This window comes from Cetorhinus maximus, chromosome 11 (assembly GCF_964194155.1).
Source record: "Cetorhinus maximus chromosome 11, sCetMax3.hap1.1, whole genome shotgun sequence".
NCBI classification, from domain to species: domain Eukaryota; kingdom Metazoa; phylum Chordata; class Chondrichthyes; order Lamniformes; family Cetorhinidae; genus Cetorhinus; species Cetorhinus maximus.
The window spans coordinates 103,505,320-103,521,885 of record NC_135889.1 but is presented as its reverse complement, the minus strand read 5'-3'; the positions used below and the strand labels follow the sequence as shown (position 1 = coordinate 103,521,885).

The 16,566-nt window shown below is 41.9% G+C and overlaps 1 protein-coding gene across 1 annotated transcript in view; it reads right to left on the bottom strand.

Moving 5' to 3' along the window:
* Positions 1 to 16,566, bottom strand: part of LOC144686799 (activin receptor type-2A) — a 168,394-nt gene that overhangs the window by 32,575 nt on the left and 119,253 nt on the right. Inside the window, exons 5-6 of the mRNA XM_078552515.1 lie at positions 3,494 to 3,637; positions 3,207 to 3,350 (exon numbers count right to left, since the gene is read on the bottom strand). Of these exons, the coding sequence (XP_078408641.1) occupies positions 3,207 to 3,350; positions 3,494 to 3,637 (288 nt within the window). The remainder of the gene's footprint in view (positions 1 to 3,206; positions 3,351 to 3,493; positions 3,638 to 16,566) is intronic.

The window sequence follows — 16,566 nt, the reverse complement described above, 5'->3', positions numbered from 1 at the left end:
CAGTGCTGCAGACCCTTTTTAGCCCACCCTTGGATGAGCTTTTGCAAAAATGTCAGTTGCCCGCCTGCCCATTTTGCCAATGCGACGAATGCGAAATCGCATGGGCAATGTGAAATCTTGATCATTTGCCTTTTTAATGGCCTTAGGTGGTCTTTTAATTGATGACGGGTGCGGCTCCGACACCCATGCGTGCCACCGACCAAAGTATCGCATGAGTACGGGATGGCATTGGGACACTCATCCGGCATCATCACGCGCCCGCCCGATCAGCATAAAATTCAGCCTCTTGTGAAGAAGAGTACAGAGGTGCCATCTTGGATTTCCATGGATCAGAAATCCACTCTTCCAGATCAATTTGGACTTATTCAAGACCCAGGTCAATCACAAAATTGGGACTTTGGAGGAAGAAATTCCTTAGACACATGACTGCTTCAGGTCTGGATAAAAAGGCAGAAGCTGAGCAAGTTAACACACTGCTTTATTAGGTAGGCCCAGTAGCCAACAATATAATAGCTAGACAAGGAATTAACGAATCATCTGCAAAATGTGAAGTTTTAATACTATTCGACATTGATTTTAACCTCAGAAGTATCAGAATCCTTGAAAAGGTTTAATTTAATAAACGTATCCAGCAGCCAAGAGAGCCTGTCGACTCCTTCATTAACGACCTGTACAGAATGGTTGAAAGCTGTGATTACAGTGAACTGAAATTTGAACTAGGTAAGATTAGTTGTATGAGTGGTGGATGACGCTCTATCAGACATACTTCAAGCGAAGGAAGGTGTAAATCTTGAGAAAGCCATCCAGATTGTCAAGTAATCTGAAATCCATTTGCAGCACAGATCCTTTTTAAGGAGGGAAAGCAAACCGTGGTACAGAGTAAACCCTACTGTCCAGTTAGTGAAACAGCATAGAAACAGGGGCACTCCTGGAGGAGGAGAGCAACACCATAACTGACCAGTAAAGCGACCATGCCAACGCTATGGAACAAAACACCCCCCAGGCATGAAATGCCCAGCAATTTCCATGCTTTCAATGTAACTGAATAGGACGCTTTGGGAAGCTCTGCAAAGCCAAAATGCCATAACACACAGAAGATCTCAAGAGGATTCACAAGGTTGAGACAGTATACCAAGAGGGCACACAACCAAATTTCTTGGACGAGGTGAAATATCCTGGATTTTTGTTCTGGAATGCAGACATCTCGGTTAATGGCCATCTCACAAACTAAGTTGGATACGGATGCCAATGTTACGGTCCTATCAGACAAAAAATCGCAGCCGAGACAACTCTGGCTATGAACAACATACACACCACTTTATGGTAAAAGCAAAATACTGCGGATGCTAGAAATCTGAAACAAAACAAAAAATTCTGGAAAAACTCAGCAGGTCTGACAGCATCTGTGGAGAGAAAGACAGAGTTAACATTTTGAGTCCGTATGACTCTTCTTCAGACCACTTTATGGGCTTGGAGGAATCTGGCCTTTGGTCACAGGCATGATTCAGGAACCCTTAAGGTATGGCGGCAAACAAATTTTCGAGCTGATGTACGTCATCCATAACCAGTCTTTTTCTCTCCAGTAGAGATGCCTGTGTAGCCCTGAATCGCCTCTAAAAGGCAGAAGATGTCAATGAACCACTGTCGTAAACTATATAGAACTGCAAGTTCCTGAGAGATCTAACAAGAAAGATTCTCTCAGCCAGGACTTCAGCTCTGAATCGTCTTCTCACTTTGCAGAGCAGGTTTGTCCACTTTCATTACAGATGCCAGAAACCCCTCATTGGTCAGACCAGCCAACACACTCAGATGGTTACCATGGCACCTCAGGTAGACGACAGTCAAGGGGGGAACCAGTAGCTTGAAGAGCCTCAACCTCTGGCGCGACACTAGTTGGAGAGATAAACCCTGAGACCGCAGAGCAGATGCTGCAATCCCCAGCCAACACGACAGTGCTACAAACAATGCTAGAACCAAGTAGCAGCCATCCATTGATGACAGCACACCACACAACCAAACACAAAGGTGAGCTTACTACCAACTCACACGCTAATGACAGAAAGAGTCATCTTCCATCCCAGCGTGTGCCATGGCGAGCCACACGAAGGAAAAAGAGGAAAAAAACACAATAGAGACGAGTCCAGAGTTCTTCCGCCCTGTATAGAGCGGGATAAACCAACCGCTATCTATCACTACAATTGGGGAATTGATGAAGAGCGATTCAGTGCCAAAGAATGGAAAAAGAGGATGAAAAGACATCCAAGATGTCAAAACAACCTCCAGTTCAACAAAGTTTACCTGCAGCGACAGGGCCTACCACTCTTCCAACAATAGTGAGAACAAGATATGGAAAGGTTATAAGGCCTCTAGGCCACCTGAACCTATGAATTCAGAGAAATGAGGTGGGGAGATGGGATAGTAGTAATGATGTAAATACGTGGGGTAAACTGGGATAACTTGGGTAAAGACTTAGGAGAAGGTGTGGTATAAGGGTCTGCCACATAAAGGGTTAACATAGGACATAGTAAGTACTTCCAACAGAGTGATGTAAGAGAACACATGACCCACACCTAAGGGTCAATGTAGTGTTGGACATAGCCTAGCTTGGACCTTTACAGTGCCTATGTAGTTTCTAGTAGTTAATAAATACTTACTGTTGAACTACCCAAAACAATGAATACCTTAAGACTTACTGAACTACAGCCAACACCTTACTACCTTCATGTTCTACTTGAAGAAAATCAAATCACTAATTCTATCCATCAATCCCATTCTCTGCTCTGTAAAATAAAATTCTATCCAAATTTGAAGCATTAATTCCTTTTATAGCAATAAAGATTGAATTAACTTTATTCACTTTGGGTCTTCTCCTGACTCCTAATTTTCAAATAGGGGTTTTTTGATGGTTGAAAACCACCTCTGAAGGCATCATTAATGTGGCCCAATCAATCTACCACCTTTAAATGCACCAAAACAAGGAGCTAACTTGACTAAGTGCCGAGCTTATAAGGCTGAATGAGCATATGATCAGTTTTGGAGCCTACCAGTATCCAGAGAAAATATATCTGCAGTGCTAGAACGGTTACAATGATTTAATTTGTAGCCAAGTCAATTACTTTTGACTATCGACAGAAATCCAAATCTGTCCTAAGTATCATTACTAAAACAGCCAAAAAGTATTTTTCCAAAAAACCACAATACTCTACCTTTTCATGGAAGGAAGATATCAACCATAACTCCACATCTATGTTTGTGCCTCTTTTCTCTGCACCGATGAAGTGCAAAAGATTTTCATGGTTCATTCCAGGTTGACTGTATATTTCATATTCATTTTGCCAGGACTGTTTGTCCTACAAAAACAGAAACATTACAGCATTGTAAAATATTACTGAACAAATTGCCCTGTATACAGGAGGGCATTTCTGTAAAAAGTTACCCACTCCCCAGCCATCACATGGGTGGCAAGTGAGGAGAGAATAATCAAGCACTTTACCTGAATTGGGAATATTTTAACTGCCACATACTCATTCAGTAGTTGAGCTTTCCATACACAACCAAAGCGCCCTCTAGCTTTAAGTTCCAATAACTGCAACGGTTTTAGACCAAGCATAGGAGAAGGTGGTGTTGGCCCTGGATCCTACAAAGTAAGATTTAAATAAAGTTTTAAGAACAGGTTGATAACTGCACATGAGAGTATTAAAGCAAATCAAAGATCGACAATCAGAAGTCTTTCCAAAACAATTCTATTAAATACCTGCTCAATTTTATTTTCTGCAGGAGGCTTGAGTGGTCTGCAATCTAAATGTTATGTCCTTAGAATTCTTTAAAAATAGTTTGAAGGCAAAATGGTGAATAATTTAAAGTTATTTAAAATAAAATCTGCTATCACTTAAAATCTATTGCATGCTAGCCAATTTACTTCACATTTAAAATTTTTCATTATGAAGATTGCTACCCAAAAGTAGCTTATTTATATTAATTCATGAATTCAATACTTGATCAGTATTCCCCAAACCTGAAATACTAACAGTAAATATCACTAGGTACAACTTATTCATTACATTATAGTTGTTATATTTTTATATTATCAAAATTAATTTTCAATTTAGCACATTGAGTTGGTACCAAGAAGTGATAGAACAAATTCATACCAGGGATTCCTACATATGTCCCTTACGTTGGATGTATTGTAGGGAACGACAGCAAAGAAAGCTTTGTAGCAGAAAGGAGAGAAGGGTGCACTGGGAAATTCTCATGCACAGCCAAGTAGTTGTTTACACAAGTCACTGTTCATGCTTTTGACTACCTCATAAACAATGAGCCAAACATGAAAGGGAGGGATAGTTTGATAATTCAAATGCTATGAGCAAAAAAATGATTCATTAATGAGTGAATTCATGGAAAAATTTTCAACAGACCTCAAAAGTCTAATCAATTGAAAAGGGGCATTTCAAAATGATTGTCACCTTCAGGTTTTGCACAATTAATCAAGTTGTATTCAATACAGAAATGTTGAGGGTGGGGGGGGCAGAAGATCACAAAAATAATTTATGCATGACAAAAATATATTTATAATTGAAGGGCCATGCAGAGGATTCCATCTCATGTTTCAGAATCTATAAAGATGTAGGACATGGATTCTGAAAATTTACTGTTTAATTGTATAAAATAATTTTCTTCATAGAAGGATATAGTCAGTAACAAAGTTTTTCAAAGCTATGCACAAGGGAGGTTGACTTAATTGAAGTTTAAAAAGCTAGGCTGGAGATTTAGAATTTGCAGCATTGTATTCTAGTTCTGCGGTCAAAATAGTAATAATAGAGGTTATTTTCAGAAAAGAACGATACCACTATTTTAGTCAAATGTGTTCACAGTTTTTTTTTAAAAGTCCATATTCTTTCATGCTGAAACTTGAATGATTGGCCTCATGCAGCAGTGTCACAGTTGAAAAAAAACTCCTAGTGTATTTGAGATGAAAAAGTGAATGCTTCAGATAATCTATTTTTAAAAAAACCTTAGGCTTTTCAAGTTAAACTTATCTTACCTCTATCTCTATATGAAAGGCATGCTTGAGAAAAGAAAAGCAAAATAAATTACTGTTTGGAGAAAGCATGAAGCCAAAACAGATAAAAGTAGTTTAAGCAAATGAAGAATGTACTGGGAAGGGACATGATGTAATTTTATCATCTAACTGTCATCTAGTTTCAGTACCTGGTATAAGCTAACTTGTAGACCCATTTCAATATCTGCAAGATTAAAGTGTGACTAATAATATTGGCGTACGGTTGATGCTCTCTTCAGCACCAAACCGGAGAACACAAGACAGAAAACGACCAAAAGGTACATAGAGTTGGTGAAAATTGGTTAATTAGGCAAAATTATTTCAAACACATAAATCGCATCTGAAGTCTATTGTTTCACGTAGAGTGTCTGAATGGTAGATTTAGGAATAAAAACTGGTTTCTAAAAATATATCTTCACTAATATTGACTGAAATAAAGGACTTTCTCGGCTGACATCCAAACAAAAACAAAACAAAGGTGCTAAGCTTATTTGTGCTGATTTTCATTATTTAAAAGTTTAAATTTAAAATTGTTTTAAGGGGTAGGTGACATAATTACTATTAAATATTATAACATAGAAAGAAGCCATTCAGCACGTGAAAACTGATGCTTGTTTTTGGATGATGTCACCGAGACATTGGGCAAATCTTATTAAAGGTGTTACACAATTACAAGTTATTATTGAATACAAATTGAGGTAACAAATAATTAGATATAGATTTATTTAGAATGCTGATTATATCCATAACTAAAACCTTATTTTAAAAAACCAGATTCCTGCAAAATAACCAGTAAAGGGCATGCTTAACAATTTGGACTGGGATGCCTAGAAATTACCTTGTAAGCTAATGTAGCAGCATCAATAGTGCCCATGGAGCAAATAATAAAAAGGACCACCTCACCTACATTATGATGGGGAAGGGTTAGGAAATAGAACGAGTGGAGAGGGCAAAGGACTTCTGTTAAGTGTTGGAAACACAAGCTTACAGATTTTGGATCTGTCTTCAATATTCGTTTAGGTTCAATAGCATCTGCATTTCATTTTTGAAAAATATTCTTTCATTGAATATGAGTATCGCTGAGAAGGGCAGCATCTCTGGCTCATCCCTAATTGCCTTCAAGAAGGTAGTGGTGAGCTATGTTTTTGAACTGCTGCAGCCCATGTGGTGTAGATACACCCACAATATTGCTGGGCGGGGGAGTTCCAGGATTCTGACCCAGCAACAGTGAAGGACCAGCGATATTGTTCCAAGTGGGAACAGTGGGTGGCTTGGAGAGGAACTTACAGGCACTGGTGTTCCCATACACCATGTTGTGCTAGGTGGGTATAGGTCACATGTTTGGAAGGTGCGGTTGAAGCAGCCTGGGCGAGTTGGAGTGCATCTAGCATATGGTACACGCTGCTGCCACTATGTGCCAGTGGTGGAGGGAGTAATGTTCAAGGTGTTGGATGGGGTGCTGATCAAGTGAACTCTTTTGTCCTGGATTGTGTTGAGCTTCTCAAGTGTTGTTGGAGCTGCACTGATCCAGCCAAGTAGTTATGTTCCTTGACCAGACCCCCAAATATTTGGTACTATCCGGTCAAGAACCGATAACTATTTAAGTAGACAAAGTTTAAGATTCAAAACACTTGCTAAGAGAATAAAGCCGCAAGATTCCACGGGTTTTGAACAAACAAAAATAGCCTTTACTATTCAAAGCCAGAAAGATAAAACAATTTGCAATATCTATATTATACTCTAACATTCAGGGTTAATAGGAGGTACATGTGAATTAACAGGCAACTGGTTGAACACACCATACTGCACAATAAACGGCAAGTGCGACAAAGGCAGAGTCCATTGATTTCTCAACACCCCACCCAGGCGTCAACAAACACAGTCAAACAATCTTGTTGAAACTGTCTCGCTTATGAGGGATTCCAAGCTTTTCACTTATGAAGATCAAGCATCTGAAGTTCCTCAAAGCCACTCCAACTTGGACCGCCTCAATGACTGCACCCCTTCCAGGGTTTCAATCTTGTCTCCAAGACTCAATTTGCCTGGATTTTCGAGACTGCGCTCTAGCCTCTACTTACTGGCGCAATTTCAACTCTTTAATAGCCAGCTAGCTTCACTGGCTGGCACTGCCCCAAGATGAAACGCTGCCCTAGCTGTTAACCCCTTAAGTCAACATGGCCCCAACCTTTTAAGTGTACTAGTCTTTAAACTGCTTTACTTGCATTTATTCCACTTTCTATAGTTAACTTTATCTTCCCATGACAAAAAATTACCTCTAAAATATTACGGTGGACCATGAACTAGGCATTTATAACCAAGTGGAAAATATTCCACCACACTTCTTACTTTTGCCTTGTAGATGGTGGACAGGCTTTGGGGATCAGGTGAGTTACCTGCCACTGAATTCCCAGCCTCTGATCTGCTCTTGTGGCGGAAGTATTTATATGGATGGCCCAGTTAAATTTCTGGTCAATGGTAACACCCAGAATGTTGATGGTGGCAGACTCAGTGATGTACTGCCATCGAATATCAAGGGTGATGGTTAGATTCTCTCTTGTTGGAGATGGTCATTGCCTGGCACTTGTGTGGCAAGTAACATTTGTGCCACACATCAGCCCACACCTGAACACTGTCCACATCTTGCTGCATGCGGGAATGGATTGCTTCAGTCTGAGGAGCCACAAATTGTACTGAACACTGTGCAATCATCAGCAAATATCCCCAGTTCTGGCCTGATGATGGAGGGGAGGTCATTGACGAAGCAGCTGAAGATGGTTGGGCTGAGGACACTATCCTGAGGAATTCCTGCAGTGAAATCCTGGGTCTGAGATAACTGGCATCCAACAAGCACCAGTGGAGCGTTTCCAACCCCCCTCCCCTGCCACCGACTCCAAATGGCTTCAATTTTGTTCAGACTCCTTTTTGCCACACTCGGTTAAATGCTGCCTTGATGCTATGGGTAGTCATTCTCACTTCTAGTCAGTTCTTTTGCCCATTTTTGGGCCAAGGATGTAATAAGATCAGGAGTTGAGTGGCCTTGGCAGAACCCAAAATGAGCAACTGTAAGGAGGTTATTGTTGTGTAAGTTCCACTTGATAGCACTATTGACGACACCTTCCATCACACTGCTGATAACCGAGAGTAGACTGGTGGAACGGTAACTGGCCGAATTGCATTTGTCCTGTGTTTTGTGGACAGGACAAAGCCAGGCAATTTTCAACATTGTCGGGTAGATCCCAGTATTGTAGCTATAGTGGAATAGCTAGGCTAGGGGCACAGCTAGTTCTTGAGCATGTCTTCAATGCTACTTCTGGCAAGCTGGATCATCAGGACCATGTGCACAGGATTGAAAGACGACTTCTGGCTGGTCGATGACATGCGCAAGATAGCCGTGATTGACGTGGAACTTGATAGGCTGAACATTGAAAGCGCTTTCCTACAAGAGACCAGGCTTGCTTAGAGCAGATCACAAAGGGAAACATTACATGTTCTTCTGGCAGGGAATGACTCAAGAGGAAAATGTGAGAGCAAGGGGTGGACATCGCTGTAAGGAACGCGCTACTCTCGATGATATAACACCTGGCAAATGGTTCAGAATGTGTTCTCTCCATCTGCCTCTCAACTCAAAGAGAGTCAGTTAACCTCATGAGTACCTATGTTCCAACACTATGCTCCAGAGGCGAAAGACCATTCTATGAAGAGCTCGACACTGCTAGCAGCAGAATCCCCAAGTCAGAACATCTTCATCCATTGAGAGGTTTTCAAGTAAGTGTTGGCGCAGACCGCGAGACATGGCAATCTGCCTTGGACATCATGGGCTGGGAAAGATGCATAAAAACGCACAGACACGACTTGAGCTTTGCTGCTGAAACCACAAGTTCTGTATAACTGACATCTTCTTTCAGAACAAAGTGTGCCACAAGGTTTCCTGGAGACATCCAAGATCAGGACACTGGTACCATCTAGATCTGACCATTATTGCCTTCTTATAATGATATAAGTCCTTGAGCTTATTAGCTGTATAAGACACAAGGCACCAATTGCTCAGAAGAACTTGGGTTAATTCATTAAGACTAGGCACATGAGAATAGTTACACATAAGTATAAAGCTTGAAGGCATCCGAGCTGTCAGAGCTGTGCGTGTGCTCTGCTCAAAGCAAAAGTGAAACTAAAACTGGATCACATGACATTTCCTTCTAGTGACATTATGCTGATATTCCATAAAGGCATATTACAACATACCCCTTTCTTTTTAAGGATACTTTCCCCTTCCAAAGAAGTATAGTCATTTATAATACATGTTCATGTTTAGTTACCATTACTTAAGCGCAAAGAACTGATGAATTGGAGTCTCTAAAGCATAAACATAATCTGCTGGTGTGCCCAGATCTTGTGAAGGTAACTTTGTCTGGAGGCTTCTTTAATTGCTCTCAATGATCTGTGAGATTGTCATTCTTGGGTGCTGCTCCTAGTAGCATTTGGGATCTTGTCCCAGATGCATCAGGACTGTATGGTGGTTTAGGAGCTGGAATGGATCTGATTTGCCCTCGGTTACACTTCAAAATTGTGCCTTTGTAATGACTTCATAGGACCTTGATTCTGAACAAATCCTTGTCGCCTTAGCTGGTTGCCACACACCTTCTGTGGGATCCAAGATGCAAACTACTTGTCCCAATTGTAAACTTGGAAATTCTGTACCTGCATTGTTATCGGGCATGTTGGTCATCTTCTCTTGCAGTTTTAAAAGTTGCTTTCTGTTTTCTGAGAGAACAAAATGGGTAAGAGTAGGTAAATATATACACACTGATCTGCCAAACATGAGCTCTGCGGGTAACGGGGAATAGTTGCACTCAAAGATGTCATTCTCAGATGTAACACTGCAATGTGAAGATCTTGCTTGAGAATTAGGGATTTCACCATAAGAATCATTCATTCAGCTAGACCGTTAGATCTAGGGTAATGAGAAGCAGTGTGATCAATATCCAACTTCTCTTAGATATCCTGAAATGGATATCCTGAAATGGCTTACCTATAAATTGTGGATCATTATCCGTAATGATCTCCCTGAGCACACCAAATGAACTGAATATATCACTTAGCATGTACGCAACAGTTGTGCTTAATGTATTATGTAATTGTCAAATAATTGGGTACTTAGTAAAGTAATCAATGATAACGATGAAGTCGATGCCCTGGACATGAAAGAGATCAGATGTGATTTTGGACCTAGGATGGGAAGGAATTTCTTGTGGTTATTTGTACTGACTTGGCATATGCTCTTGACATGCCTCGCACTTTTGGACAATGACATCAATGTAATTGTTTATACCCAGCCAACAGGCTGTCTTTCTGGCGAGTCTTCTCATCCAATCTATGCCCATGTGAGGGTGAAGTTGTTGAAGAATACCAGATTGAAAAAGATATTGATATGATGACCCTATTACCTTTAAAAATGATTCCCCGGGAGATGCCTAGCTCGTCCAGATAAGGCCAAATTGGTGTCTCATGTTCATGGGCATGCTAAATTGGATCAGGCCATCCTTCGATGATGGTTTTCCACAGTTTCTGTAATGTAGAATATTTTGCTATTTCTTCTTGTAGCTGTTGACATTTGCATTGTGTAAAATATACCAGATCAATTTGAAGATATCAAATTCGAGGTCAACTAAATCAACTTGTAGATCTAAGGATATCTCTTCCATTTTCACTGGGTTAGGCAATCTGCTAAGTGTGTCCGATGTGACCATCAAGTTGCCTGGCTTGTACCTAATCTCACAATCATAACCTTGAACATTTTATCAAGAGACGTTGCAATCTTGGCAGTGCACTGCTCAATGGCTTTACTCAATTCATCTCCAGTGGCTTGTAGTTGGACTCTACCACAAATCTTTTGCCAAATAGATAGGTATGAAAACACATGAATCCAGACGCATGTGATTCCAAATACTAAAGCTAATGTTTCCCACTCTATGTTGGAGCAGTTGGATTGCATTACGGCCAGAGATTTTGAAGCAAATGCAATCAGTTTATGTTTCTGTAGTATGCATGTTCCCAGACCTGTGAGGCATCTACCTCCAGGGTAGCTGTCTCCCTAGGATCACAAAATTGAAATGTCAATGCTTTTGATAATGATTATTTCAGTGCTTCAAAAAAGTATTGGTGGTCTTTGTGTCACAGGAAAGGCACACCCTTAATCAAGAATTCCCTTAGCGATGAAGGTTTTTGAGTGAAATTGGGAATTTATAGAGACAAGAAATTAAAGAGACATTGGCATCTTTGAAGATTGTCCTTATCTTAAGGCGTGGCCTTAATATCCTCTATTTTACTTGGATTGGATCATGTGCCAGCACTGGAATAAACAAAACTGAAGAAATTGATCTGCTGCACATTGATACCATATTTCAGACTGTTGAACACCAATCCTTCATTACCAGCCACTTGCGTCAAGTGGTGCAGATTATGGTCATGTTCTTGCTTTGCTCTTCCCACAACAACTATATCATCTGTGATATAGATGCATCCTGGCACAGTGCATGCAATGCGGTCCACGAGCTTGAAAGGGATCCCAGTAAACAGATGGCCAGAAAGGAAGTTGTTGAAAAGTGCATCATCTGAATGGGGTATGAAATGCAGTAAGCTCTTGGGGCTTCTGCGCGAGATGTACTGACCATCAAGCTTCGAGAAGAATTTTGCACCTGCAAATCTCTGATTCAACTCTTCTAATGTGGATATTTTGTAAGGGCAAGTTTTCAAAGCAGCATTTAAATGTCGTGAATCAAGACATACTCTCAAAGATCCGTCCTTCTTTATGACGCATGGTTGAGCTGCATCAATGTATTTTTGTACTCTTCTAATGATTCTGTCTTTCTCCATTTTGCCTAATTCCACCTTCAAATTTGTCTTGTAAGTGGTTGCTACACTTAAGTGGTGAATCAACTGACAGACTTGCATTCTCCTGAAAGTGTAATGTTGCAGCTCCCTTGAAGCTGCCAATTCTGTCGAAACATTCTGGATATTTCGATGTTAGGTCGTGAGCTGAGGCAGTAGGAGTAGTTTCAGAGGTTGATTTGCTTTGTTTAGTCTGACTGATTCCATGGATTGTTGCTAGGGTCAGGTCACCTGTAATCGCTGGACCTTGAGTTTCCACGATGTAGAACATTTGTAATACCCAGGAGGATTGATTATACATGCACTCCAGGACTATGGGATCCTGCACATGGAATTAGTGATCCGTTGTACACTGAAAGTTTCACAACAGTAGATTTCGCCACGGCCTTCCACATCTGTGGATACACATCTTCTAGAATTTGCAGAGGTAGTATGTTGGCACTTGCTCCTCTGTCAATCTTGGCCAATAACTAATGGTTACCAACTTTCCTAGGGCAGATAATTTGAATTTTGGCAAAAACTTTGGACAGTGTGACAGCATCTATGTTTTCCATAAGATTGATAGCTTGAAAGATGTGTTCACTGCTCTTCGTCTCGTTATGCACTTCATTGTCATTTTCTGGTTTGTCAATCACATCACGTATATGTTTCTGACGGGATACCAGGTGATCATTCTTAATGCTTGAAGGTACCCATTGTGGTCCGTTTGGATCAGTGCATGGCTCTTTGTATCTGCGTCAGCATTTACTCTTGTGCACTGCCGCTGTCAATGGCCCTTTCTGCTGCTTGCCTTGTACAATTAATGGAAGGCTGGGCATTTCCATGCTGCATGCAGAAAGCCACACCTTCCACATGTCTTTCTAGGTTTGGGTGTCCTAGTAAGCGTGTCAACAATTGGGGTTGTACTTAGGACCTGTAAGCTTTGTCAACCTGCGAGGATTGCTCGTACTTATGCCAATCCTTGAGTAGCTCTCCAATGCTACATGTTTTGGGCTTGCCTAGCAGATCTTTCTGGGATGCTTCCATGGGAGTGGATGCGATCACCAATTCAACAATTCTGTCTGCTAGCTCTGCGTTTGAAAAATCACAGTACATACCCTTTTCTCTGCATCTGCTGACAAAGTATCCTATGGATTCTATAGGCTATTGTCAAAATGGCATGAACTCTAGCTGATGAATACAGAAGTTTAACCTGATTCTGATCCGATCTTCCAATGTAGTCCATATCTGTTGGGGATTCTTTGGGTCTTCTTCTGTAATCCTGACGTATTTAACCTCTGTACACCTTCATTCCCAATTGCTAGGCAAATTTTTATGGCTTGCTTGTCTACTTCGGACTCACCTGAACTAAGAAACCATAGCTCTGTACGCTGTTGAAACATTTTGAATTTGGATAGTAGGTCAGTTTTATCCCAGTTCAAACTGGGGAATTTTGTGGACATTCTGCCAATATCCTTTTGACCTTCTTTCTTTTGTAGTACCTGGAATGAGTGTTGCTGTAGCCACTTTCTCACACTTTTCCAAAGCTCCGCCCACAAGGATGACTTGTGGCTGGAACACACCACGAAATAATGGCATCTTTGCTTTTTACTCAATTTATTATTCAGCAACTCCTGAAGCTACCTGTTATAATCGCAAACTTCGCTGGTCTGATTTTTATGACTTTTTTTTTGTTGAACTCTCCCTTGCTCATTATCAATCTGGCCCACACCCTGGTCACTCATCTTTCCCAACTGTGCTAACCTGGTACTGGTCCTCTCGATGCACTGTCCCACTCACAGAACTGACAGGCTATGCACTGCAATCTCACTACGAGAGATCCGTCTGCTTACCAGCTCTTTACTCAAGCACTAGCTGACGCTGACTCCAAAGCTTTTCTTCACAGTCACCTGCTTTGTTTTCAACACTCTCCAATGCTGCGACTTTGTTGCAGTCTGACCAAAACATCGAAGGTCTTCTCATGCCATGTAGCACAAGCTAAGGCTGTTTACTATCTCTTGCTTGTACTTAATCTGGTGAGCCTATCAGCAGCAAATGGTGGAGAGAAACGGCCTGTAATTGAAGGAGCAGCTCCTTGCAGATCTGTCACTTTCACTTACCTGTATTCTGAACTGTGTCTCCAGGCGCCTAGAGAAGCATGGTGGGCTGGATTGTAGCCAGCAGGCCATATGTTGGACAACCCTGCTCGACAATACCACGCTCTCAACATATGGAAAGCAAGAGTGAAAAACGCTGACTGGCTTTAGGCTAACATCACTGTGATGAACACTATCATTAAAGCCAGGGGGTCAGTTCTCATTAATTACGAAAGCGATCTGTGCGGCAAAATGTTGAATGTACTAAGAGCTGCTCAAAGTAAAGTCTAACAAATTTTTAGGCTGTGTGCCAATTACTACTGGTTAAAACTCTGCCAGAATACACAGGTATCCTTTGAGAGAGAGAGAGAGAGAATGTTAGGGGTGTATATGAAGGGATCAAAAAGGCAAATGTTCAATCAACAAAGAAAACAGCTGAAATCAAAGGCAAGGAAGATCAACATCGACTGCAATAAACAGTTGGAGAGATAGGTGGGGCATGACTTTTAATTGTAGTCTAGAGAGAACACGATCACCGAGGAAGTCTAGACATCACAGAAAGCATGCCAGTCATGGCAGCACTGGATATGGAACCCACAGTAGAGGAGTGTGGCAAAGATCACTGTTATACTGCTTGAACTCATCAAGCATGGGAAAACGGCACTCCTGCAGCATTTACGTAAACTTCTCTGTTTCTGCTGGAGGGGAAGGGGCAGCATCCCAGGATATGCATGATGCAAAGATTGTGACCCTGTACAAGAACAAGGGTGATTTCAACTGCATCAAATCATCTCCCTGCTGAGCATCGCGGCAAAGATATTTGTCCGTTTTGCACTACCCAGGCTATAGATCTTGGCCAAATACATCTATCCCAGATCCAGTGCAGTTTCAGAGCTGAGACAGCTACAATTGGCATGATCTTCTCAGTCCATCAGCTGCAAGAGAAATACCATAAATAAAGGAGACCACAATATACTGCCTTCATCGATCTCACCAAGGCATTCAACCAAGTGAGCAGGGGTGGTCTGTCAGAAGTTGCTGGGGAAAATCAGCTACCTGCTGAAGCCGCTCAATGTGCTCTCCTCATCCCATGAAAACATGGTGGATAAGGTCAGCTATGACGGTGCAACATCAGAACCCTTTGAGGTCCACAGCGGAGTCAAAAAGAGTTGTGTTCTGGCATTGACATTCTTTGGTATATTCTTCACTTTGCTGCTGTCATATGCCTTCAGGTCATATATGGAAGGTGTCAACTTACATCATCAGGGAGTTGCTCTGCAGTGACAAGGCCGAACTAAGGTTCCATACTGAGAAACACCTGCAGCAGCAAATGGACAGATTCTCTCTTGCTTGTAAGTTTGGTTTGGCCATCAGCATCAGGAAAGCAAATGTCATGGTCCAGGATGTTGCCATACCGCTATCTATCAGCATTAACAATGTGATACTGGAGGTTGCTAATAGCCTCACATATCTAGGCTCCACAATTACCAGCAATCTCTCACTTGATGTTGAAATCAACATACGTATCACAAAAGCTGCAGCTGTTATGTCCAAGCTGAGTAAGAGCATGTGGAACAACAGCAACCTGCCTGAGAATACCAAATTACGAGTCTACAAGCCTACAGCCTCAACGCGCTCCACTGCAGGGGTGAGACCTGGACAACACATGCTAGGCAGGAGAAAAGGCTCAACAGTTTCCACCTTCGCTGTCTCAGACGTACACTTAGCATCGCTTGGCAGGACAAGGTCACCAGCTCAGAGGTCCTGGAGCGTATTAATTCCATCAGCATACACTCATTGCTAAGCCAATGACATCTGCTCTGGCTTGGCCATGTCCATCATATGGATGATGGCTGTAAAACCTACTGGGTATCCATAACTCCGCTACAAGGACACCTGCAAGCAAGATAAGAAGATGGTGGATACTGACACTGACAACTAGGAGACAGTCACTGATGGCCGTGACCTCTCGAGGCTCACATTTTGTTAGGGCATTTGAAGAGACGACAAGCTCAGCTAGCCAAGAAAAGGGCCCAGGGAAAACAAAGGCCAGTGAATTATGCACCTTCTCAGATACCGTCTTCCTCTGCAGCAAATGTGGCAGAGACTGCCATGCCAGAGTGGGGCTCCTGAGCCATACCAGCTGATGCTTAACACAGAGTTGACCATGACGACACAACTAACCGTCTTACGAGGCGAAGGCTGCCATTGCAGCATAACAATTCTACTGTTGCTGATGGCCCACGGCGCCTTATAGATGCCCAGTTTTGAACTGCTAGACCTGCTCTGAATCTATCCCATTTAACACAGTGGTCTCGTCACACAACAGGATGGAAGTTTTCCTCAGTGTGAAGACAGGACTTTGTCTCCACTAGCACTGTGCAGTGGTAACTCCTACTAATACTGTCATGGCACATGCATTTGTGACAGGCAGATTGCTGAAGGCAGGGTCAAGTAGGTTTTTCCCATTTGCTGGTTCCCTCATCACCTGCCACGGGCCCATTCTGACAGATATATCCTTCAGGACTTGGGCAACTCGGT